This window comes from Taudactylus pleione, unplaced genomic scaffold (assembly GCF_031769625.1).
Source record: "Taudactylus pleione unplaced genomic scaffold, aTauple2 ptg000275l, whole genome shotgun sequence".
Classification (NCBI taxonomy): Eukaryota; Metazoa; Chordata; class Amphibia; order Anura; family Myobatrachidae; genus Taudactylus; species Taudactylus pleione.
The window spans coordinates 4318889-4346648 of NW_028284677.1; the positions used below are offsets into that span (position 1 = coordinate 4318889).

At 44.2% G+C, this 27760-nt stretch overlaps 1 protein-coding gene across 29 annotated transcripts in view; it reads left to right on the plus strand.

The window, feature by feature from the left end:
* Window positions 1–27760, plus strand: part of AFDN (afadin, adherens junction formation factor) — a 364648-nt gene that overhangs the window by 316727 nt on the left and 20161 nt on the right. For 8 of the 29 annotated variants that reach the window (XM_088481582.1, XM_088481591.1, XM_088481585.1 and 5 more), the window contains 2 exons: window positions 2574–2708; window positions 11665–12178. In XM_088481582.1, coding sequence (XP_088337708.1) covers window positions 2574–2708; window positions 11665–12178 — 649 coding nt within the window. The remainder of the gene's footprint in view (window positions 1–2573; window positions 2709–11664; window positions 12179–27760) is intronic. The other 21 variants (XM_088481593.1, XM_088481596.1, XM_088481604.1 and 18 more) reach the window with 8 other exon arrangements.

The following is a 27760-nucleotide window of genomic DNA, read 5'->3' on the forward strand; positions in this document are numbered from 1 at the left end:
CGGACCTTCCCCATCTGTCTTTGACGGCGTGGCTCTTGAAACTTCCATCTTAAGAGCCAAGGGTTTTTCCAGTTTGTAATTCAGACGATGCTTAGGGTGCGGAAACCTTCCTCAGCCCACATTTATTACAGAATTTGGCACTCTTATTTTCAGTGGTGTAAACATACAAAATATGATCCTGGAGTGTTTAGGATCTCTCTAGTGCTTGCTTTTCTTCAGGCTGGAGTAGACCGGGGTCTCCGCCTAGCCACCCTGAGGGTTCAGGCATCTGCACTCTCAGTTTGGTTTGAGCGAAGGATCGCCCCGCTGCTTGATGTTAGGACTTTTTTTTCAGGGTGTTCTGAGAGTTTAGCCTCCCTTTGTCCCTCTGGTAGCTCCGTGGGTTTTGTCTCTGGTTCTCAGGGCTCTACAGGCTCCCCCATTCGAAACCCTGATATCAGTAGACCTTAGGTGGTTGACTGCGAAGACCGTTTTCTTCTGGCTATCTTCTCTGCCCGGAGGGTCTCTGATTTGGCAGCTCTTTCTTGTCGCTCTCCCTTTTTGTTTTTTCATCAGGATAGAGCTGTTCTTCGAATCAGGGCGGGTTACCTTCCTAAGGTTATATCCCGCTTTCATGTAAATGAAGAAATTGTGGTTCCAGCCTCCCAGTCTAAATGCCTTTCTAGGGGAGGAAGCTTCTCTGGATGTTGTACGCGCCCTACATATTTACGTGGATCGCACCGACTCCATTAGGAAATTAATTCTCTTTTTGCATGGCTGTCATAAGCGAGACTGGCCAGCTAACAGACAGATTATTGCTAGGTGGCTTTGTATGACAATTTTTTAAGCGTACACATAAGCTGATCTCTCTAAACACAGTGACAGCACATTCTACTCAATCCGTGGGACCATCGTGGGCGTTTAGTCGTGGTGCCTCTGCTTAACAATTGTGCAAGGCAGCCACGTGGTCTTCCGTCCACACTTTTGTCACATTTTACGCATTTCATACATTTGCCTATCTGGATGCTTCCTTTGGGCGTTAGATTTTCCATTCTACTAAACAGGAGCATCCCCACCCTTAATGAAACTGCTTTGGGACATCCACAAGGTAACTTCTGTGGACCCTATGGACCCCGAAGAAGAAATTAAGCGTTATGGTATAACATACCTTTATCTCTCTTTCTTTGAGGTCCATAGGGTCCACAGGACACCCACCCTAACGCACCTGGTGTTATTGGGTAATCTCTCTCTTTTCTATTTCTATGATTCCCTCTTCCTAGAGAGAGTGTTTCTGAGGTACAATTGTCCTTCCTTCTCATCTTTTCCTGCTTTGGGCTTGGTAACAAACTAAATGCCTGTAGCGGGGTATATATGGAGGAGGAACCAGTCCATCCTGGGAGCTAAAGCTTTTAACTGTTTGGTACCTGGATCACTCCAACCACATACCCCAAGGTAACCTCTGTGGACCCTATGGACCTCGAAGAAAAAGTTAACAAAGGTATGTTATACCATAACTCTTAATTTTTTCCAGTGGCAACCATATAAATGTGTCACCCAGATTGGAAGATGGAACACTGACTTTTAGGAAAACCTTCTGAAAAATTGTCATCTTCATGTTAAATGTACAAAAGTTGGTGTTAAAAAAAAAATATATATATATATATATATATATATATATATATGTGTGTATATATATATTATTTTTTTTTAGTATTTTTTTTTTTGTGGTAACAGAAACCTAGTAACTTTAAAAAGAAAGAAATATGCATGAAGGCCTCTTTTAAAGTGTGTATGTATGTAATGTGACAACTTGGGGTTATTAGCTTGGTAGATTGGTGTTAGTGGTGCAGTGATTAGATGCAGAATTAGAGTCCACATATTGCATTCCAGTAAAACAAATGAAAAATGGTGCTTTTACTTCAGCATGGACATCAGGAAACAGAAATAGAATAATAAACAACCTAGCCCTTTCTTAGGGCACTAGCTCACTTCTTGAGCCCTCTCTATAGAAGCAGCTAGTCTGCATGAGACTCTCACAGTCTCTGAGATTTGTGGTCCTTTCTGCCACATACAGGACTGGACACTGACCTCTTGGCCTGGTATAGCTTTCTCAGCTTGTTGGCTACCTCACAAGGACAGTGTCAGAGGTATACGGATCTGCTGCCTCCTTGCAGGTATGATCCTGATCACCTGGTCTGCTTCACTCACACTGCAGCCCCACCTGGACTGTCTGGCTGTGCCCACCAGCAGCCTCACCTGGGCTCTGGTCATACGGCAGCCATTATACATCTTCCCACAATACTTTTCTACTCTGTGTGGGCGGATCTGTCCTGCCCCACACAGAATCTGCTGCCTACCAGTGCCACCTCTGGTGATATTGCCACAGTATGTGTATATGTGTGTGTGTGTATATATATATATATATATATGTATGTGTGTGTATATATATATATATATATATATATATATTTCATACACTAGTATATGCATATGCACGTTATTTTAGATTCTGGTATACATTCATTATATTTGTCTGTAAGTCAGTGAACATCATACTGATAAAAGTCACTGCTAAACAGGGAATTATTTCTTAGTTACAGGATGAGGAAAGAAGGCGGCAACAACAACTGGAAGAGATTCGGAAACGAGAAGCTGACGATCGCGTGAGACAAGAAGAAGAGCGCCGTCGTCAAGAGGAGGAGCGGACAAAGCGAGAAGCAGACGAAAAGGTTTTGAAAATTTCATTACAAATGAATATCACATTGAACAAACCAGTTTTGTGTGTGGGTGCCATAAAATGGTATTTACTGTGATGTTGGCTATATATGGAAAAGCACACTACTCCCTATTTTTATTTTTTTATTAATTTTAGATGAATATTTAAATAATGTCAGTTTTCCTTAAATTAGTTGGGGTTGCTGACTTTTCCTTGCCTTAGTGTGTCATTGTTTTTTGCTTTGTTCCTTCATTTATGAGCCTACTCTCAAAGCTGTTTTTTCAGTTGTTATCACATGAGACATAGCTTGGGGCATGATCTGACATCACAGAGGCACGATTGGTTTGGAATAATGGAAAGGATAGAATGAAGGGAATAGGTAGAACAACGTAACTTCCTATTTATGCTTATAGCCTGTGCGGACATAAAACAATATGTATCTCCCAGTGCTAATGCCTAGCATTAAGAAAGTACAATTATAGAGAATAAGTGCCCTCATCCTCTACAGTAGCAATACAGCGGTGGTGACGCTCTTCAAATGTTTTTTTTTTTTTAAAGTGACGTAGGAGAAATTATCAGCATAAATAATAAGTGTACTATTTTATTCTCCGACATATTTGATTTTCTTTTATCCGTTGTTTTATTGCCTTGTAATTATAAGTTTCAGTTGTCAGGATTATTGTAACAACATATGTTTGTGGTCTATTAATCACTATTTCAAGGAATGTTTAAGGTTCTACTTTGTTCAATGAAATTAGAGAAAATTAAACTGCTTATAATAAGGAAATCGGCGCTTAAATGGCAAAATATTAATGTCAAAGTTTCTTCACACCGATTCTCTTATTGCGCTTTTCACATTTCAATAAATGGTAAAAAGTTGATAGAACAGTTATTTCGAGCCTCTTAATGTTTGATGGTAAAAACTACTTTTGACAGCAGTTGGTGGAAGACATTTGAAAGGGTTGGGAGGCATGTTATTGGTTTTGAGTGGCTCACAACTTCTTTTGGAATAACTCATATAGAAACGGTTTGTAATCTGAATCATGATGAACAATAAGGTATTTATTTATCTCTCTTAACCAGTGCAAATGAGAGTATACCCAATCTGCTTTAGAGGTAGGAGAAAAATAACAAAGATTGAGATACGCCGGGTTTAGCAGCACCCATAAGAACTTGCTCTGCAGTACATCTTGTTGTTTTTTGTTCTAGCCAGCAAGAGATATGTGATTTGCCCTAAAGTGTTACTTTCTATTATGTTCTTACTTTGTACGGTTAGTTAGCCAATAGTCCAAAGAGTGTTTTAGCTTTATGGACTCCTTCAAAGGTCCAGGGGGTTGTTAAGTAAAAGTAACTAGCAGAAGAATCTTTGAGTGTATGGTAGTGTTTCAAATGGTGTCTTTAATTATTCTGGCATTGAGTAAATGCATAATAAGATGTAGTAGCAATAAACAAGTAGAAGCAGACCTGCAATAGACAAGATTAAAATGTGTTTGGTTCAGGTAAAAGAGGGCCATTAGGATACGTATAATCGGATTGCAAATCGTAAAACATGTATACTAAATAAAACATGCATAGTATAGAATTTGTAATGTAAAGTCCAGCAAGTAGACTAATCAAAATAAATGCTATAAAATGAAGAGTTGTGCACACAGTCTGTTTTAATAGAATTTATGAGAACTGAACAAGCATTTGGAGGAGATGAGGATAAAACTACACATCAACCTTTCAGCTTCTTATTTCTTTAATTTAATTTTGAAATACATTATCCATCATGTTCTCCAAGCTCTACCTTTTGACTTGTGTCTTGTCTTTTTTTTCTGTTAACCACACTTTACTTTATGACCTATCCTGTGCTGCTTTCCACTTATGGAATTCTCCATCTGACAAAACTTTAGTCAGCCTTCAAATCCTCAAGCTACCTACTGATTGATGGGTTTGAGAATGTTACAGTACACAGTCATATGAACATTGCAACTCCCAGCTCTAACCATGAACACTATTAAAGTAATTGAGGGTGGATAAACACATCTGACACAAACTCAGTTGTGAAGGCCTCACCTCACCTTAATTGCCTAGTACTACTTAGTCTGACCTCTAGGAAGGTGCCCAGGTTCCCCCAACGAGGACAGTGACAATTGTGGATTTCCGCAATTGCCTTTTGAGCCCCTGTTACCCCTAAAGAGCATTGCTTACCCACCAACAGCTAGGTTCATAGATAGAAAACATACTCCCCAAGGAAAGAGACAAACCGTCAACACTTGGATGCATACCATGATGTCTGTAGAGGTAACATCGTCATAGTGGATCAAAGATGAAAAACTGCAACTCCATCGTGCTGAACAAACAACTTGGCCAAGCATCATTAAGTGTCCTCTACCCGATCAATAATCATCCCACTATGTGAACATAGCCATACCCTCCTAGGTTCATATCTCTTTATCCCACACACATGGCCCGCTGACTAAAACCCTCTGCAAAGTCAAACTTATTATGAAACACGAGGACAATGCCCTTTAGTGTACTAATTACCCTGGAGTCTCCCTCCCCAGACTGCGGCACCTGGATTAAACCCAAAGGCTATCCTGCTGCAAACCCTCAACACCACACCGCTGTTTAAGGCATGAACTGAGTTGAGTGGGCTCCTTCGTAGCCAAAGAATGGCGCTCCACCCTATCATGGAAACAGTCTGTATATTTGTTGCAATCAATAAGAAATTTGTAAGCAGGTTGGTTAGCAAGCTCAACTTCGTATTTATTATTACTCATTGTTTTCAGGAGACTGAGCATCTCAGCACATCCACACACAGAGCCAAATAATATTCAACCACACACTACAAAGCCCAGCATATCAACCATAAATAACAGGACAGGAGACAGGCAGGGGTGATGCCTGGAACAGACAGTCTAAGGTAATTATATTCCATTTAGGTATGATCTCAGGTACATGATATTCCTTTTATTCCTCCGTTGTAAAATACATTAATCTGAGGAAAATTATATTCCTTTGAGGTAAAGTATACTAATATGAGGAAAGTACATTACTCAAAGGTAAATATGGTCCACAATAGTAAACCGTTGCAGAGCAGTACATAATGGAATATATACATATCAAAGTGATATCTGGAATATCCAAATTAAATGAGGTAGGGATGGCCATCGAGAGTTTGCCACTGATAGTTCAACTGTTTTTTTTTTTTTTTCTTATTTCCTCTGGGCAAGGCACCTAGCCCCACCAACTTCCCTGTTTGGCCAGTTTCCTTCCAGTTACCAACAGCATGGATAATAATTGATATTATAAACCATTGATGATTCTCCTTCAATGGTTTCCTGCCATCTATTGAAAACACTGATGGCACTTATATGGCAACCATAGATGTGGAACACCAGAGAGTGGAAGTAGCTTCCTCTGCCAACCTATTTAACTGTCCCTAAATCCTCCCTCTCGCATCCCATAGGCTAAACTTTCCTCCAAGCAGTGGTGAATGAATTGGCTAGTTAACTTAACTTTTCAGAAAGATTATTATGTGACGTTAGGTTTACACAATCTTCTATTATCTTAAATGGAAAACTCACCTCTTTATTATACCTTGCTTACTTCCACCTATACTAATCATACTGGTACATGCTAGCTTCTTCCCAATCTCTCAGCCACGCTTACTCCTAACGGGCCAGATTCTGGGTCAGAACCAATTGCAGCCACTATTCCTTTTGACTGCGGTAGCCTACTTCACTTCCTTATACTAATGCGAGAATTGTGTATACTAAAAATCTGTGCAGTTCTTACATCTGCAGCTGTCATCATTAGCATGTGGATTTGCACCCATCCCATGCTGGGTGCAAACAATCCATTTGAAACAGGCGTCCAATCTCCGACCACATGTTGTGATCGAGCACTGAAGCCGTCATACGTGCTTATGACACTCTCACAAGTTCCATGCTCTCACTTGCATGGTCACCACTTACGGACCGCCCAGATACACCCATTTCACGCATACTGTGCTCCTTTGGTGGATACATTTAACGAACTCCATCTGTGTGTGTATACCTGATCCTGCGCAGAAGCAGTTTGTTTCTTTGGCGCGTGCCCTGTATGCTGAAATCTGTGTGTATTGAGACTTGCGTGCGACTTAGGATCAGGCTCATTGTCTCAGCTATACCCTTTCCCCAGTAGATTGTTAGCTCTCTCACAAGCAGGGCTTGCTTTCACATTTGCACAATTAGGACGATTCTAAAAGTGAGGTGCAATGCACCATGAACAATCTATAAAGAGATAAAGAGAAATTGAAATAAAAATATATAAACAACGCCTGCTGCGGCCACATGCAATGTTAAAGCACTTGTCGCCTCCATACGGCTCCCCGAAAAACCAAACCCAATACTTTAAACCCATTTTCAAATTTATTTATTTTTTCTGCCAAAAATTTAGGCGGATGTTTTTCAACAAAGTACGCAACTTACGAAAAAATGTATATGGAAATTTTCATTAGGGGGGGGGGTTTGGGTGTCCAAAGGGTTCTGAAAGAAATCCCCTCATTTTAGGCAAAAGTAGGCATTTTGGCATTTGTTTTCTCCAGGTCTGAGATGGAGAGAACATTTCTCCTGTTTCTCACTATAAAAGAGCAATGTTTATCGCGTTGCGATGAAATCAGCCAATCGTATCGCAAGTGATGATATCACCGCTAATTGAATACGGCCCTTAGTCAGATGTGTCCCTTAATTAGTGTAGTTGGATGTAGCTGTTGATGTATATTTTTTTGATTCCATAATTGTATTGTATATGTATTCACTTAGACAAAATTGTATCCATTTAAAATAGGAAATTGCTTACTAATAGCAGTAGTAATGTAGCAACTTAAAAAAGGCCTGTTGCACCCAAACTGTAGTTTAATCATATGCATGACTAATAGTTTGGTAATGTATCCACCTCAAATAATAGTTAAAAAATGGTTTGTTGCACCTTTTGTAGAATGAGCAGCGTGTCACCTATTAGGGCAGTATAATTTGTGGTGTGCTTTACCAAATTGAGATTATAGAGCAATATCCAGTATTAATATAGTAAGATCTTAACTCAAGTAATAGTGTCTCAGGGCCTGATTCAGAGATTTATGTAAATCCAATATTTGCGCAAATCTCTTTAATTATTTGTTTTTGCGCAGCAGCCGCGGTGCGCATATGCAGATCTGGTCCTACGACATCACTCACAATGCCCCAAAAGCCACAGCATGACTGATTAGGGGCGTCGACGGGGAGCAGTGTTGGCCCCGATTTCGGGAAATGCCAAAGCCAGTGGCTTCACTGGCCCCGGCAGCATGATTTCACCGGACATCCTGAGTAACCTGCTGCCCACACACATACCGATGTACTCACGATCCGACGATGTGTCCAATTTCCCTTGAAATTCTCCCCGGCAGCTCAGCACATGATTTGCTGTCCAATCTTCATCCGATCTCCTGCAGCCAGACTTTTTTTTACAGTGCATTGTTTCCTAGATTGTCAGATCTGCCGTACTGCAAGGCAGATCTGAAGATACGATATGCGACCAGCGGGGAGCGCATCGCATCGTGGTCGTGAGTGGGGACTCACGAATTGGGCATTTTTTACCCGATCTGTTGTTCCAATGTGTCGGAATCGGCCAGATTGGGAAAAAAATCGCTGTGTGTGTGGGCACCTTAAGGATTACTCAGGTGTCCGATGTTCACGCAGAGGATCCGGTGCTGCGTCACAGAAACCTGCAGTGGGCGTCTTTTTACTTAAGACACCTCTTGTGGCTTTTGCATCCTTTAGCACAGCCGCTATGTTGAAAGATGCTGTGGTGGTGCCACTAATGTGAGTGTCTGAATCAGGCCCTCAGTCTCTTGTCCCATGCAATATCGTATTAGTGGATGTGTTTCAGAGACCAGTCTCCTTTTCAGCACCCGAGCTGACTCTGCCAGTGTTTTCCTGCTCTGCTCTTCCACATTTTAGTTATCTTACAATTGGGCAACATTTATTGTTCAGCATGCAGATATGATTAAACTTACTAAAGGACCATTAAAATACTGAAACTTCCAAATATGAACCTTGAAGGTAAAATACATTCTCAAATGATATCCTGACATCATGCCACTGCAGCTCTATTTGAAGGTTAAGTATTTTGATAGCCCCTCGTCAGTGTCCTGGTAGGATCTAGTGCAAGTCAGAAACTGCGACCTCTCTGGGCATGCCCGTGTGTACGAGTCTACCAATCCATACTGTACATTTCTGTAATGGCCTACCTAGGTGTCAATCACTGCCTGATTGTTCCTTCCTTACATTGCAGCTTTCTGCAGAGTAGTAAATAACTACCTTGAAGTTTTATCATCTCCTAAACATTGTTATCTTTGTGTTCAGATGACAGATAGGACTTCTGCTTTTTCTGTAGTCACCTGGGAACGTGTGTTTATTTATGTTGACCCCTATCTGCCTAATTACCTAATACTTTCATAAACCTGTAGCTTCTCAGTAGACTGCCGTGTTCTTAGGTTTATCAAACCACCTACAGCTCAAAAGTGGAGGTGTTTTCCATTGCAGACAGATTCTAGCTGTCATTTGTGTAGTGTACTGTATAACATGTTGGCTACAATCTGATTGGTTGCTATCGGCAACACCTCCACTTTAGAAGGTTTGATAAATCTCCCCCTTTATAGTCCATGTATACACTGACAGTGGCGGGCTGGGCCGGGGGGGGGCAGGGTGCCATGTGCCCCCCGGGCCGCAGCGTCATGCGGGCCGCGTGCAGTCTGTGTCACTGTGACACAGACTGCACCGCATGTGTAGCGCTGACCGGACGGAGTTCGATCAGCGCTACACAAGTGACAAACACACAGGAACCGGCAGCTGTGTGTTTGTTTTGATCAGCAGCCAATGAGAGTCTGTCAGACTTTCATCGTCTGCTGCTGCGCCCACTGCAGGAACCGCTCCATCTTCCGGCTCCTGCAGTGGGCAATGGGAGAGGCGTCATGACGTCTCTCCCATAATGCAGAGTGGCCCGGCCCGGCCCGGGAAGGACAGACGGAGGAGCGGATGGCGATGGTGGGAGCGGGGATTCAGGTAAGTTTTTTTTTTTTTTTTTTTTACTACTACTACGTGTGTCTACTGGGGGGGAGGCTGGCACTACAAGGGGGAGACCACTACTGGGGGCACCACAAGGGGGGAACCACTACTGGAGGCACTGCAAGGGGGGGACTACTACTACTGGGGGCAATACAAGGGGGGGACTACTACTACTGGGGGCAATACAAGGGGGGGACTACTACTACTGGGGGCACTACAAAGGGGGAACCACTACTGGGGGCACTACAAGAGGGAGGGACTACTACTGGGGGCACTACAGAGGGGGAACCACTACTGGGGGCACTACAGGGGGGCGGCACTACAAGGGGGGACCACTACTGGGGATTATAACTGGGGGCACTTCAAGGGGGGGACTACTACTGGGGGCACTACAAGGGGGGGGACTACTTCTACAAGGGGGAGGGACTACTGGGCCACTACAATGGGGGGACTACTACTACTAGGGGCACTACAAGGGGAGAGGACAACTACTAGGGGCACTGCATAGGGGGGAGGGGACTACTACTAGGGGCACTACATAGGGGGGAGGGGACTACCACTGGGGGCACTGCATCGAGGGACCACTGCTATAAAAAGGGCAATACTGGGGGTACTGCATAGGGGGAGACTACAACTGGGGCCACTATTTAAGGGGCACTGCATAAGGGTTACCATTATTGGGGGGCACTGCATGGGGTGTGGACTGCTACTGGCGGCACTATATAAGGAGCACTGCATAGGGGGTACCACTACTGGGGGCACTATATAAAGGGCTTACTACTGGGGGCACTGCACAGGGGGGACCACTACCGGGGGCACTGTATAAGGGGCACTGCATAGGGGGGGATCGCCACTGGGGGCACTACTGGAGGCCTGCATAAGGGGGTCCTCTCCTGGGGCACAGGGGGGCACTGCATATGGGCACCACGACGGGGCTGTCCCTAATCTTTATTTTTACTTTACATTAATCCCATATGGACCCGCCTCCTCCCTGGAACACTTGAGGGGGGGCGCCGTAGCACGCATGTTCTTCGGGCACCCTGACTCCTCTGCCAGGGCCGCCTGCATGCATTTGCCCCCCAGGCTAAAAGTTGCCAGCCAGCCCCTGTACACTGAGAACAGCAGATGTCTGCTATAATTCTTGTTCCAACTTTAGTAAGTTTTTCAACAGTGCATTTTTTAGTTTTGTATTTTTAAGCCATCTATAATTATAGTTTGTATGGATAGCTTAAAAAGATACAAAAAATGCCATTACTGCCTACACTGTGCTGTGTTTCTTTGTGTTTGCTGTTCTCTCATGTTAATATACATTTTATTTCATGATATCCTGGTTGCCATGTTATGTGCCATGCTTGCTTTACTCCAGCCATTCTGGATTATGGCTTACATATATCCCATAAAGTTATACTTGCTGAAAGGGATACAGAAAGGAGATTTATAATTCTTTTTTTATTTTTTTAATTTCCTCTTTTAATCCCTACAAACCTGTACATTAAGCCCCTCACTCAGTTTTTTGCTGTCTTTGTTAAATACCTAAGATGTTTGGGGGAGCAGAGCTGCTTAAGGGGAGCTGCAAAGGTCTGATTTGCTAAATGTAGGGAATGTTATGCTGCCTCTCTGGCAGGTGGGATTTCTTCATTTGTACTGGCTTTGAGAGACTAGAGAAGGTAGGAAACTTTAGGGTAAACAATCAATTCACATGTTTAAGCTAATACCTAAACTATTAGTTTACACTTTTATGTTTGAGCATGTGGCTTTTCATCAGCCAACTGCATTGTTTTCAAAATAACATTGTGTTTGACCTTTCTTAATTAATGTGTGTAAAAGATATATATTTTATTCTATATATTTTTATTTTATTTTTGCAAACGCTTAATTACATTATTTATTTTTGGCTAGCAGAGGAGGCAGGAAGAGGAGTACTACAACCGCTTGGAAGCAGAAAGGCGCAGGCAACATGAGGAGGCAGAGCGGAGATTACTAGAGCCTGAAGAGCCTGGTCTGTACAGACCTCCACTCCCACGGGAATATGAGCTCCCATCCCCACCCCTTCCGTCTAACGCTCCGCCTCCCCCACCTCAACGAAACACTTCTTACCTCAAAACACAGGCCCTCTCCCCCGACACCGTTTACACTGCCAAGTTTGTTGCATACACTGATGATGAGGAAGACACAAACCTAGCAGGTCAGGATAAGTACTCCAGCACAAGAAAGTCTTATGGTGACCTCCTTCCAGCTGCTCATAAGCCACTGCTGCCTGCTGCACGCCAGCCTCGTCCTGTGTCCGATGGCATCTTTCTTTCAAACTCATTCCAGCCACCTACAGCCAATGCCAACAGTACTGGTAACAAAACAGGCCAGGCCCCTCCCATATCAAATAAACCAAGTTTCCTTCACCAAAGCATCTCCAAAGGTACAGTGTAAATATGTGTGTGACTAGTCAGAATATACTTAATACCTTTAGCACCTTGGTGATTTTATACTTTTCTCTAATTTGTGATTTCCCTTTCTGACACTATTTGGTTGAATCATTTAAGCTCCATAATTTCCCTTTCCAATTGGTTTCTCAATTGAAATCTTCTTTTACTGAAGCCACTTAAATTATCTATCATCTTTTTTTCTCTTGTAAATAAATAGATATGTTGAATTGAACAAATCAAAGTACTGTTGGTTTTGGCTACCACGCTTTGCTTCTCCATATATTTCATTAAGGCTGCTTGTATGCTTCTAGCATGTACTTCTTTCTTACCGCTTATTTTTACTTGGTAAAAGTTACTATGAATACAAGACATTTTTATTGGATTGATTGTAGCCCTCACTATTAACCATTAACCGTTTTTCTATTCCAAAAGTAAAAAGTCACTCAGTATGCAATAAATGTTTAGTTTGCTCACTTTCTCTTGTGAAATTGATACCAGATTAAAGTGTTGCATCATGGAAAAATGCATTCTTACATGGCCTCCACGTATCAACCTTGTCTGAAAGCCACAAACAGCCCCTAAAACTTCTAGCACTATTGTGAACCAAGCTGTATCAACATTTAAGATGGTAAAAGTTTTTATTTATACATTTATTCTTCAGGGTCCATAGGGGATCAACAGGGATAGCATGGGGTGTGTGTGGTTGGAGTGATCCAGGCACCAAACAGTTAAGCTTTAGCTCCCAGGATGCCTCGGTCTTCCTCCACATATACTGTACCCTGCCCCCAGTCACAGGCAGACAGTTTCTCATTTGGTGCTGGACAGGATCAGTCGCACCTTTAATAACAGGGGGACTGCTTTAGCTTCTCATTTTTTTAGGTGTTTTTTTTTTTCTGTCATTTTAGCAAGCAGCAAGGCATCCTAATGGGCGCCTGTGCCGCTGCTCCTACTACCTCCACCGGCACCACAACACCAGTAAGTGATCTGGTGATTTCGGCGGGCGCCAGCGGGGCTTTGCTAGCCGCTCCACTGGGGATCAAGGGCTGCAGCCGGGCAATGGAGAAGATCAAGTAAGGCGATTCCCCACTTGCGGAGAATAACGTGTTGGCAGTCCTTCTGGCACTGGAGACCCGCCAGAAGACACTGTAGTGGGGCGACTGGTGCGTCTGCTCCCCCACTAGACCACCGGGACAGTTAAAAGCCGGCGCCGGAGACCACATGAGGCTAGCGGCAATGGGGTGGTAGGCTCTCCCCCGGCAGCCCCTCCCCCAGCCCAGAGCACGATCCCTCACAAGAGTTTTCCCGCTTCTAGGCTGCTCCTCCTACTCACCCTCCTCCTGTATGAGACGCTCAGTAGCCTTAATCAATGCTTTTCTGAAGCTACAGGTCTAAGGAGTGTCTGGTCCAGTCTCCCTGTATACCTCTACCTGAGGCCAGGTTATACAGCGCACAAATCCTACCAGCCCTTGGAGGCTTGAGTAGTTGATTTAGTGCCCATTATAGGTATATTTATGTGCTTTGTATGTGACTTGTGCTAGCTCCGTTGTGTGACATACTGTCAAAAACTTTCTGACTATCAGTTATATCTATCCCTGCTGCTCTTTATCAAAATCCTCAGTACTTCACATTTACTTGTATTTGGGAAGGGTGTCACATTGCATTATTAACGCGACACCTTATTGTGTGCTGCTTATTGGCTATTTCTATGTCTTCCAAAGGCAAGGATAAACAGGATGCTGAGGTGAGGGCCTTGTGCTGGTTACATGTAAATCCTGTTTTGCGGGCTTGCCCTTTTAGGATTTCATGCAGGAGGGTCTATGTGCTAATTGTTATAAATCTGCTCACCAATCCACCTTACCAGCCCATGTATATGAGCCACCTTGGGTGTCCTCCTTATCCCAGGTTATAACGCAGCTAGTGGATCATTTATCAACTCCCATGCTGCCTGCCTACCATTGAGTACCCACAGCTATTACAACCTGCCAATGTCTGTACCCCCTATACGTTCTTGGATGGATGTTTATGCCCATCAGAAAATGGCTCAAACGTCTGCCGCCTCCCAGCAAAAGTTACAGGCGGACAAACCATTAGCCACCAAAGCACATAGGCGGACTGTATCATCATCTCAGTCCACCCAGCTTTCGAATTCTGACGCATCATTTGAGGAGGCCGATGACGCACAAGGTTCTCTCTCCAAGTCGCGCTCGGGTGAGGAGCAACAGTGGATGTTCCTGCTTTAGTGAAGGTGGTTAAATCAATCCTGAATATAGATGATGATGAGCCGATCCCTAAAACGAAAACCCTGATGTTTAAACATCAGAAGGTGGTTAAGGCAGAACTCCCTCATTCAAAACAGCTCACTGAGCTCATGGGAGAAGCTTCGGGTACTCCTGGCAAACGGTTCCAGATCCTAAAAAGTGTCTTTTTAGGACCTGTCTTTTTACCCTCTCCCTACTAAGGAGTGTACTAAATGGGAAGTCCCTCCCACTGTAGATTCGCATGTGGCACGCTTAGTCAGAAGCTCTACGCAGCCTTTACCGTCTACATCCTTTCTTAAGAAGGCCACGGATAGAAAGCTAGAAACTTGTCTCCAGTCAGTCTACTCGCTTTCTGGCGCTATCACTAGGCCAGCTATGGGTGGCTAAGGCTATCGAAGGATGGGCGGGGGCACTGGAAGAGAGCCTGCCATCAGACTCTACCAGGGAACAACTGGCCTATATCTCCCATATTCAGGAAGCGGCCTCCTATTTGGGAGAAGCTACGTTGGGTACTGGACTCCTTGCCTCTAAGGCTTCTGCGACCCCGGCACGCTTGGTCTTTTGGCTACGGTCCTGGAAGGCGGACATGGGATCCAAGAAGGCACTCAAATCCTTACCCTTCTCTGGAGACAGGCTGTTCAGCGCAGAATTAGACAAGATTGTTGCTACCGTGGCAGCCTCAAAGTCTGCCTTTCTGCCATCAGCAACTGCCCCTAAGCCTAGGCTGTCCTTTTATCGGTCCTTTTGCCCCCAGGGTAAGGCAAGGTCTTTTCCCAGGCAGTCTAATTCGCTCAAGACCACCAAGCCGCGAGTCAAGCAGCCTTGGACGGCCAGACAGCCAGCTTCCAAGCCTGACTACAGACCTTCCACCTGATGGGGTGGGCCTCCTGGTGGATTCCAGGGTGGGAGGCCGAGTTCTTTAATATACCGACTCTTGACATCAAACAACAACAGACGCTTGGGTCAGAGAAGTGGTCTCTCAGAGGTTTGCCCTCACCTTCATGAGGTGTCCTCCCCAGCAATTGTTATGTACAGGTCCCCCATCAGACCCTATCAAGGCCCTGGCCCTCCAGGAGGCCATTCACTCCCTGCTACGTTCAGGGGTGATAATACCAGTTCCTTTGGCTCAGAGAGGAACTGGTTTTTATTCCACTCTATTAATGATTCAGAAACCGAATGGGTCTCATCGGCCTATTCTGAATATGAGATCCCTCAACAGGTTTATCAGAGTGCCCAAGTACTGCATGGAAACTTTACGATCAATTGTCCTGGCAATGGAGCCTGGGGATTTCATGGTTTGTCAGGACATTCAGGGTGCATACCTGCATGTACCTATTTCTTCAACCCACCAGCAGTTCCTACGGTTTGCTGTTCTGCAGCAACATAACCAGTATCGGGCGCTGCCTTTTGGTCTGTCGACAGCACCTCAGGTCTTTACCAAAATAATGGCGGTAATGGCGGCACACATCAGGGAGTCAGAATCCCGCCATACCTAGACAACCTCTTAATCTTGACACATTCAGTCTCTTTTTCACAATGCCATCTCCAGCTAACCGTGGAAAGCCTGCAAACACATGGCTGGCTCATAAATTGGAAAAAGTCCTCCCTAACTTCAACAGCGGATTGTACATCTAGGGGCACTCCTGGATTCTCGAATACAGAGGATTTTTCTGCCAGCAGACAAGATTTTGACACTACACTTGCGTGTGTGCAGTTTGCTACACAATCAGAAGGTATCCATTCACTCACCAATGCAGGTCCTGGGGTCCATGGTGTCCACCTTCGATATGGTGGACTACGTCCAATTCCACTCCAGGTCCCTTCAACAACTGATTCTCTCCCGGTGGAACGGACAGTATCATCTGATCCGGTCCCAGACGATCCTCCTCTCTCCGGAGGTTCAACTTTCCCTCTCTTGGTGGCTACAGACGTCCCATCTGGACAAGGGTCGCCACTTCTGTATTTCAAATTGGGAACTTCTCACGACTGATGCCAGCCTTCGCAGATGGGGCACGGTAGTCAGTCATCAGACCTTTCAGGGATCGTAGACATCCCAAGATAGTCGTCTTCCCATAAATATTCTGGAGCTTTGCGCAGTGTACAGGGCACTCACTCGGGCGCAAGACCTTCTCCGGGGCATGCCGGTCCAGATTCAGTCCCAACAAAGCAACTGCGGTAGCTTACCTCAACCATCAGGGAGGCACGCGAAGTCGGGCAGCCATGCGTGATGTGGCCAACATCCTGGTCTGAGCCGAATGTCATCTCCTGGCAATCTCGGCAGTGTTCATTCCCGGATTCCTTAACTGGGAAGCGGACTTCCTAAGTCGCCAGTAAATGCATGCAGTGTCACCTTCATGGACGCTCTGGCAGTGAGGTGGGAATTCAATCTTGCATACCTCTTTCCTCCGATCTCCCTCCTTCTGAGGGTACTTCGAAAGTTCAAACAAGAATGCGGCACAGTGATACTAATAGCCCCAGCCTGGCCCAGGAAACATTGGTTCACTGACCTACAGAGTCTCTCCATAGACACTTCCTTTCCACTTCCTCTACAGCAGGACCTGTTGACACAGGGCCCTTGCCTGCACCCGGACCTACTTCGTCTGTCTTTGACAGCATGGCTCTTGAGTCATCCCTCCTAAAGGCTAAGGATTTCTCTCACTCTGTGGTCCAGACGATGCTCAGAGCACGTAAGCCTGCCTCAGCCCACTTCTATTACAGAGTTTGGTACTCTTACTTTCAATGGTGCTCCCCCAGAGGCTATGACCCCACAGTTTTTAGGGTCTCCCGGGTGCTGGCCTTTCTCTAGGCTGGGATAGACCTTGGTCTCCGCCTGGCCTCCCTTAGAATTCAGGTTTCTGCTCTGTCAGGATCTCTCCCCTGCCTGATGTTAGAACATTCTTTCAGGGTGTTCTCCGCATTCAATCTCTGTGGGATTTGTCCTTGGTTCTCAGGGCTCTATAGGCCCCTCCGTTTGAAACCTCTGGACTCGGTAGACCTCAAGTGGCTGACAGCGAAGACTCTTTCTCCTCGCTATCTCTTCTGTCCGCAGGGTAACTAATTTGGCAGCATTCTCCTGTCGCTCCCCATTTTTGATCTTTCATCCGGACAGAGCTGTCCTCCGTACCAGGGCTGGGTACCACCCTAAAGTGCTATCCCAGTTCCATTTGAATGAAGAGATTGTGGTTCCAACCTACCAGACCTTGGATCTTTCTGCAGGTGATGCTTCCTTGGATGTGGCTCGTGCTTTTCAGATCTACGTGGATCGTACTAATTCCTTGAGGAAATAAGATTCTCTTTTTATGTTGTATGGCTTTCACAAGTGAGACTGGCCAGCTAACAAACCGACTCTGGCTTGATGGCTCCGCATGACAATCTCTCAGGCCTACACGCAAGCTAATCTTCCTGTTCCAAACAGGGTTACAGCTCATTCTACTCAGCCTGTGAGACTCTTGTGGTCTTCCGTCCACACCTTTTTCAGGTTCTATGCCTTTGATACCTTTGCCTCTCAGGTTGCGTCAGATTCTCCTTTCTGCTCAGGAGCGTCCCCACCCTTAGGGAAACTGCTATGGGACATCCCCATGGTATCCCTCTGGATCCCCTATGGACCCTGAAGAAGAAATTAAGAGTTATGGTAGACTTACCTTTGTTAACTCTATTTCTACAAAGTCCATAGTATCCACAGGGTGCCCACCCTGGCACACCTGGCCTCATTGGGTATTTTCTTTCTTTATCACTGATTCCTTCATCTTCTGGGAGAGTGTTTCTTGAGAGTAATGTTCTTCCTTCTCATCTTTCCTGCTCCTGCCTTGGGCTTGTTTGCAAAACTGTCTGCTTGTGGCTGGGGGCGGGATATATGTGGAGGAGGACCGAGGCCTCCTGGTAGCTAAAGCTTAACTGTTTGTCTGGATCACTCCAACCACACACATCCTGTGGTATCCCTGTGGATCCTATGGACTTCAAAGAAATAGAGTTAACAAAGGTAAGTCTACCATAACTCTACCATAACTCATAATGCATTTAATATTATATACAACTCTTTTTGGTTCTAAAAATACAGCATTCATACTCCATTTTATTCATCTAATTATTATAATGTTAAGTTATCATTCAAAGTCAACCAGTGTTGGAAACTGGCAGTTTAATGTATAAAGTCTGATGGTCTCATAAAAATCGTTTCATGAGCATAGTAAGCATGCTTCTGCAACTCTCATCAATATGCATAATTATGGATCCTACTAAACCTTTGCAGATATGTTTAAAAGGTAAAAATATTGCTTCCCTTAATCCCCTTTCAGTGCCAACTTCCTAAAGCTGCCAATGTAATTGTTTTTTGGTTCAGGTAATCATACTGTAGATAAAAATTTTATCTTTTATGTTTAATATTTCAAAAAACAAAATAAAAGTTCTTTGTATGCCCACATCTTAAATTTTTTCCCCAACTTCCATATTGGTGCCAGGAATTAAAAAAAAAAAAGAAAATACTGACCAAGTATTCCTCCTAGTTATCAGTTGTTCACAACTTTAAAGCTTGCATAAGCAGTGGACATAGTGCAACATACCACAAGCACATGTAAAGTCGTACATGTAAATAAAATAAAAAAACACAAAGAGGAGAACTGTGCTTAGATTTAGGGGTCTATGTACTAATAAGTGCGGACCAGCAGCTATTATTATTTATCCATATTGCTGGGGATATTTACATTTTTAAAGAAAATATCCTCGCTATGCAGAAATGGGAACTCGCAGGGACAGCGGTTGTTCATTATATCCCCGGCAAATTGTAGAAGTCTTTCACAGAGGTGGAAGACTTCTACTGGGGAAGCTGGCACTGCAAATGCGCACAGCTGCTTTTGGAGCTGGCTGGGGGCTGCAGGGGAGAGATCGAAAGATCTCTCTTCTGCCCCTGGACCCTCCATAGGATTATGGTAGTTTCCACCATCTGAAGATGTATAAACTACTGGGACTGGAGTGTGGTACATAGGGGTCAGATCGTAGTCCCCATTGATGATAATGGGGACTGCGATCTGCAGTACTAATTAGCACTTTGCCGGAGATTTCTGTGAAATCTCCTGCGTTGTGCCATTAGTACATAGCAACATGACAAAATGATACAGAAACTTTAAGTTTCTGCATAATTTTATGTAAAAAAAAACCCCAACTAGATGCATAGGACCTCATTCAGAGTCTGTCGTTGCGGCCGCACGGTCGTAAGGGAAAAGGGGCAGGATATGCAAATTATGCACTCGCAAGTTGCGTCCTTAAGATCGGATCGGTAGCTGGACGACCAAGGGGAGGATGTGGACGTAAGACCAAAAAAATACGCCCCCTTCTCGTACGCATTACACGTCATCTCCAGGCATATAAGGATTAATCGAGACCATCGGAACTGGTCGTAGAGCTTAAGGTTGACCATACCCTCTCTTAAGTACTACGATCATGTCAGTGTAAAAACCTCCCATGTCACGTGTGCTATGACACTACTTTGTTAATTATGCACTTCCATAAAACGCTGTTCGCATAATTAGGCACGCCTGTGTTCGGATCTACACTCCCCCGTTTTCAAGCACCTTCCCCTGTTACCACCCACAAATGCCTCATTCTGTCACTCAAACTACCAACTTCGCTGTGTTCAAGGAGAGAGAAATTTCTGATCGTAGCAGCTAGTTTGCGCACACGCATTGCGAACTTTACGCATACGCAGTTTAGCGAACATCGGTGGCGTACGACCGTAACGACCGGCTCTGAATGAGGTCCATAGTCCCATAATTCTTACAATTCCTTTTTTATGTGTTATATAGCAATAATACATTATTATTATTATTATGTATATGTAAAAATAGAAAAGTAAGTCTTAAAAGAATAGCAATTTCTCTTTTTGTCATTATTTAGCTTATGCCATTTTAAGAACATCAAATGCCCGTTGCAATAGCAAACAAAAGCTGAGGTTATTGTGCAATTAACCTATAATGTTATTTTAGATTTTATATGGTATATCAGCTGTATGATTTTGTTTTTATTTTACAGGAATGGGTGATGAGACGTATATTGGCTTTGACCTGAAAAAAATATATTTTTTTTGGTTATAGTCTAATGAAACTTTAATTATGTATTAAAAACCCTAGGAGATTTTTACTATCTATTTAGATTCGATAATTTAGTCATTTAAAAATTTGCTTGGCAATCAAAACCAAGTTTAGGCCACACCTTTGCCTTTTGGAAGCAGAATGCACAGGCCATTAACAATGAACAATTGTCTCCCATTTCCTTTTGGTTTTATAAAGTTGGATGTTTTAGCTTTTATAATTTGCATATCTATCTAATGTATTCGTCCCTTTTTCAAATGATCTGGTAAAACAGAAGGTATAACTACGGAATGACAATGTTATAGCTGAAGGTCGACACAGAGTGGGGTTTTTGTCCCCTAGATTCTTATTTATTCAATTGTCCTAATTAGAGTGACAATTTTGGTCTATCACTTATGGCCAATGTAACAAATTAATCAATTTTGACCATAGGTCACTGGTGGTTTAGTTTGTTTTTTAGTCATAACGGAGATTAGTCTGTTTACAGAATTTTTAATTGTCCTTGATTTAGGCATACTTGCCAACTCTCCCTCATTGTCAGGGAGACTCTCTGAAATAGTAGCAATCTGCCTGAAGACTCTAGCAATCTCCCTGATTGCACCTTACCACAATTATGGGGTAAGGATGAAAAAAACAGAGATGATCCCTATGACCACATGCATTTTCTGGAAATTATCAGTGTGTTTTCATCAACAAATAGATCTTACTAACTGCTTTCGGGCTCATTTATATTTGGATGTAAATCCAGTTTTATGACACGCCCCTCAGATGTAGTAGCTGTACACAATCTCCCTGAAATGCTTTTTCACAAGTAGGCAAATATGATTTAGGGTCATATGAAACATGTTTTTAAACACACTTTGGAGTCTATGTACTAAGCCTTGGAGAGAGGTAAAATGGATGGAGATAAATCATACTTACCGACATCTGAGATTCCCTTCCCGGGAGAAGCCTGGGGAGGAGAAGCAGGTTTGCGTTGTTGGGACAGGGCCGGATGGGTCACATCATTAAGCCCTGCCCCCTTGCAGAAATTCTCATAGAATCGTGTCATAAGAACCCGCCGCCTATGCACGGACCCTCAGACCCCCGAGAATGTTCTCCCCACTCTGTCCACTTCACTAGGAAGTGGGCGGAAAGCGGGTGAAGAGCCTATACTTCCAGGGGTGCGGGGGGGTTAACCGAAAAATTGTGAGCCTCCCACAGGTCCCGGGAGGGTAGGCAAGTATGAGATAAAGTACCAACAATCAGCTCCTAACACTCGCTTGAAAGGGCTTTGTTTGAATAATTACAGGAGCTGATTGGTTGGTACTTTATCTCCATTCACTTTCTCCAAGGCTTAGTGCATAGACCCCTTTGTTTTTTACCTACAGTTTTATTATTTTACATTTAACTGCTTTATCACTGAATCCCACCTTTTGTTTCTGCCTTCAGCATTAATCATTATGATACTTTTCCTATCCCATATATAAAAAAATTAAATGTGTGTAGATTGTAACTGGTAATGTAAAGAGAATATTAATCTTTTCTTTGTATTTACTTTGTTTTTTCATGACTAGAAACCCACAATTTTGTTACAAAAATAATCTGTTACTTGTATTTGACAAATATCACTTAAGGTCTGATGTGGCCACTTCTGATAGCTGTAGGTGAATTCAAACCATACTATCATGCTGATTCAAATGTAGACGCAGTTTTGATTCTTTTGCAACTGGCCAGATTCAAAAGTAGACGCAGTTTTGATTCTTTCGCAACTGGCCAGTATTTTTCGCAACCATTTCAGTGTGTGGCAGCCAGCGCAGTGTCACTGACCCCAGCGTCTTACTTGTGACGGTCATTCTGCCATAGTTTTGCTCAGAGGTCCAATGGTGCAACCGATATTTCTGATGCTGCGTCTTTGGACACGAGCGACATCTAAGAAGCCGGTGGTGCTCCTTTACAAAACACAGCAGCTGCAAAATTTGCATAACTCAGATCCGCTGCAGTCTTTGCGTTTACCTCTGACACCCCTTTGACACTTTTTCACAGGCTGTAGCATAAACTACCCTATGATATAGGCAAGATTCCATTAGCCGCCGGTTCTGAGCCCTATGCTCACGAATTAACATTGTGATCATTTTGCAGGATTACGCCCCATACCCATGCAATTCATCTAAAAATGGCAAGTCGTAAATGTTGCTTGTTACTTATTCAGTGGGTGACCTATGCAAAGTACATCAAAGATTGGAGAAATCCTCCAGAACACCCAAAGAAGTGGTAAAAAAAAGACAGCATGACAGTGGCCATAGACAAAGTATTGGAGGCAGTTAAATAGTATCAAAGAATTGGATGGTTGTTTGTGTGTACAGTATGTTGCAGTTTTGTCTTGGCTCAATTTCTTAGCCAGAATCTTCTTATATTGACTGTTCTAGACTAGAAAGAAAAATGTAGATTGCTGCTTATCAGTGATGACATCATACATGTGACATAAGCAAGGCCACTGAGCTCCTCTTCCTAAGGTCAATAAGGAACACTACTAAAAAGTTAAACATGATGTGGAATGCCCAGGACTTTGTTGGGAACGAAGGGACAGAGTTGGCATGAAGTTTCACCCCCTTTATATTGAATCTGAATAAGGAACATTTTTGTAATGTGGCAGCTGTCTGTACAGATACTTACAGGACTGAATAGAGAGACAAAGAATTTGGTAATTAGTGACCAATATGAAGTCCTGTCTTATTAATATGCTAATAGAATTTCTCTATAATCCACACAAGACTTAAATGCCAAATTATGAACAAAAAGATCATGAAGCTTTTTGAAGGATGTCAAAGCAATTAACTACTCTACTGTCTAGCAAAACACAGTAAGTAATAACTCTGCCCTTTACCCTTGCATCCATCTGAGGGACTGTGCGGTACCTACACATTGGTTTGAGTGTGTGGCAATAGGAGTTTGGGACTGAACTGGCTCTGCTGGTCTAGGGGCTCTGTCACATCGGGACACATCACCAAGGAGTGTCTGGGTCAGAAAAGAGCAGCCACAGGCATCCCTGGTAATGCTGGGCTGCAACCCTTTCATTGCCGAACCTGGAATGGCTCAGCATAGGTCCGTGTGTGTGTGTCTGCTGCTTCCCTCGGCACAAACTGCAGCTTCCAGACTACTCTTCTTTTTGGGCTTGTTTTGAACTGGGGCCAGGCTATGGCTGATCTATAAAGGGCGCCATTATAGCTCTGCTCCCAGTGGTGTGCTGCGCCTAGCTCCGACCCACATCCCTCCTTGGCGGGCTTATAGGAGTCTGCCCAGCGCCATATTAGCTGTGACCAGACCAGCACTGCAGACTAGGGGACGCTGCAGTACAGAGATTAAGAGATGTATTGAGCGGAGGGGGCCTGTGTGCATTCTCCATCCGGGGCCCCCTCCTCTATCCCCGGGAGCTGGCCACGCACTGACAGCAGCAGTAAACTCTGGGCACTAGTCTGTGCCCAGAGTCTACTGCGCATCGGGAAAATGGTGCTGCTGCCATTTTCCAAGCTATTTCCATACTGCGCATGCTCAAAACTCCGGGAAAATTGCAGCAGCGGCCAAAGATAGCCTTCCTGCGCTATTGCTATAGGGATTTAGGCAGGTGGTCATTTGTTAGTTATTCTTGCACAGAAACAATGTCAGGGAAGCAAGAAAATGTTTTCAAAGTCAAGCAGAGCTCTGCTATCTATTTATCATGTTCTGCTTGTGGTACGAAATTTCCTATGGGTTGCATGGAGCCAGGTACTCTCTGCGCAGCATGCACTGCCTTGGATCCACATCTTGGATTTTCCAAGGATGTGTCAGTGAACTCTGAATAGACTGGGTTGATGGTCGACTATCAGTTGCATCCATCAATAAGTTGGTAGCATTTGCGAGGGCCATGGCCACCAAGAAGAGGCCATTACAGCCCACAGTTCGTTTTCCTGGAGATTCTGACTCTGCAGGCTCCTCTCCTGATGAGGGGAAGGTGGACCCTGATTTGGAAGATACCTCAGGTTTGGGAGGTGGATTCCCCTGCTACAGTAGTTTGGATGTCCGCCATTTAATTGACGCAGTTCGTCAGACCCTGCAGATACAAAACACTGAAGTCTTCGAGGCCAGTTCTGTTTCTTTCTTTGAATGTAAGAAGAAATGGGTGTATGTTTTTCCAGCTTTCTCACATTTGGGGAGCTGTTATAGGAGGCGTGGCTCAAGCCACACACTAAATTTCAGTCCCCTAAAAAAATGGAGGTACCTTTTACCCTTTCGCAGACAGACACTAAGCCATGGGAGGTCCCACCTCTGGTGGATGCACCTATTGCTAGGTTGGCTCAGGCCACATTTATTCCTATGGTGCACCCTGCTACTTTTAAGGTTCCGATCGGAAAAGCGAGGTTGTGTTAAAATCTGTGTTCACCCTTTCGGGTACCTGCCCTTCGGTCGGTGCTAGCTAGTGCTTGGGTCATCAGGGCTATAGACACTTGGGTGGCTCAGATGGTCTATGGAATTCAGTCTGAAATGTCTCAAGCCTTTACTTTGGCAGAGCATATCCGTGAAGCTTTAGCTTATGAGGTTGATGCATTGTTGGATGTGGTCTCAAATCCGTCACGGATTTCCGCTTTGGCCATTTCTGGTAGAAGATCTATTTGGCTTCGGTCTTGGAATGCTGACTCAGAATCCATACGTACTTTGGAAGTGGTTCCCTTTGAGTGGCAGTTCCTTTTTGGGTCAGAACTTATTAAAATTATTTGGGTCAGAACTTATTAAAATTACCTTCCGATCACTAACCCTAAGACAAAATCTCCCAGACTTCGCTCCTTTCAGCCTCAGAGCAGGAGGGAACTTCCAGTCCTTTCAAGATATGTCTGGGTACCCCCGCAGAAGAGTCTTCAGGGGCTGTGGTGCTACAGCAGCCTGTCCCTAAACCTACAGACAAACCAACTGCATGACGTTCTGGAGGCCCAGGATCATCCTCAGGTGGTTTTGACCAGCTTACTCATGTTTCAGGATGTCTGGCTTCAGTCTACCTTGGATCTTTGGATAAGAGGCATTGTATCCAGAGGATACATTCTGGATGTGGCAGATCTCATGCGAGAAATATATTTTGTCACTCCTGTTCCTCAGGATCTGTCCAGTGGGAGGGCTCTCCTAGATGCGGTACATTTCCGATTCCGGAGTTATTGTTCCAGTTTAACAGCTGATGCTAGGGTTTAATTCAGGACTCTTTCTGGTGGACAAGCTGGATAACTCCTTCTGGCCAATTCTGAAGTTGTTGAATCCTAACCAAATAATGGAAAAATTCAGGATGGAGTTGTTGCGTTCATCAGAGGTTGGGGAGGCTTTTTTGCATCCATAGACATCAAAGATGCTTATCATAATATTCCATTCTGGAAGGGTCATCATCCTCTACTCCGCTTTGCGTTTGGGTAGCTCCATTTTCAATTTCAGGCCCTGCCCTTCGGTCTATTCACGGCTCCCAGGGTGTACACAAGTTATGGTCCATATAGTGCAGGGTTCACCATAATTACATATTACTGCTACTCAATGTTCCTTCAGAGATTTTTCTGTGTCAACATTTGCAGAGTGCAGTGGAGACACTACAGGTTCACAGCTGGATTGTGAATTTTCCCAAGTCAAATCTTCTTCCATCTAAGAGGTTGGTGTTCTTAGGTATACTGGGCCCGATTCAGACCCGCTCGCTAGATGCGTTTGCACGGAGCCAAAGTATGCAAATTCCGTGATCGCACGGCAAGGCATTAGCACACCCACTATGTCTTGGCGTGCGATCGCGGTGTGTATGTAGATGCCCACCGGCCTGTCTTAAGAGGCCCACTTTCCCTTTGCAATACACGTCATCTTCAGGAAGTGTGTGCAACAATCGGTAACATCGAGAACCAACGGATGCATACCCAGCACTTGTGGCAGACCATACCCTACCGCAAGCACTGCGAGGGCTTCAGTGTAAAATTCAGCCTTGTGACGTGTACTATGACGCTGCGTCTTAATTATGCACACCTCTGAAACAGCGTTAAGATGCTCAGGCACGACTGCGTTGGCACCACCACTCCCCCGGTTCCATATACCAACCTCTGTCACCATCCACAACCGGCTCGTCCTGTCACTCAAGCTAGCAAGGCATCTATGCACAAGGGGCGATCGCTTCACGAATGCATGGACTGGTTCACGCATGCGCAGAATGCAAACATCTGCAGGCTGCGCGCGAACGCATCCTACCAAGCGGGTCTGAATCGGGCCCACTGTTCGACACCCAGTGTCAGCAGGTCTTTCTCCCCTCACAAAAGATTCTGGATCTTCAGTCAATGGTGTGATCTCTTCTGCAATTGCCTCAGGTGTCGGTTCTCCAGTGTATGCAAATGCTGGGGAAGATGGTAGCTGCCTTCAAGGCAATTCCATACTCCTGATTTCGCGACCGGACGTTCCAGCACCAGATTCTACACCATTGATAGAGGACAGGTTCGCACTTGGACAGAAAGCTTTTCCAGCTGTCTCCCCAGACAAGTCAGTCTCTTCTATGGTGGCTCTACACCCCAAATTTAAACAGGCAGTCCCCATTTTTGATTTGGAACTGTTTGATTGTCACAACGGATGCCTATCTGGTTGGGAGCAATCTTTCTAGACCAGCACCTTCGGAGTCTTTGGTCCACCTCAGAGTCCGCTCTAGCCATCAACATTCTGAAGTTGAGGGCAATCAGAAATGTCGTTGTCCAGGCTCAGCAGTCTGAGAGGTCAGTCTTTGCGAATCCAGTCAGACAATGCCACGGCCTACGTTTGTAGGGAAGAGTTTGTATGGCAAATCCGCACAGTGGACAAAAAATAAGGTAAAAACTGACAGATAAATGTAATATTAAATGAAGTCTGTATTCATAAAACTGACGTATTAATTACTCAAGCACAGAGACATCTCATTCTACTCTTATATGAATATTATGGTAGTAATTCTGGTTAGTCCGTGGTGTTCCCCGGAGTCATATATTAGCAAAGATATAGAGGTGAAGAAAAGGGGAAAAAAAGAACTCTGTGTGGGGGCACACTGATAAGGAGATAGACTATTAAAATTTAACTTTTATATATATATATATATATATATATTGTAAGGAGCAGTATTTTTAAAAGCAATAAAACAAATTCAATTGGACTGTTAGTTCGCTTTTTTCATTAAAAATCTATCAATCTAAATGAAAAATCCATTCAAAACGGTATCATACCATAATATATAACTGGCTACCACTCT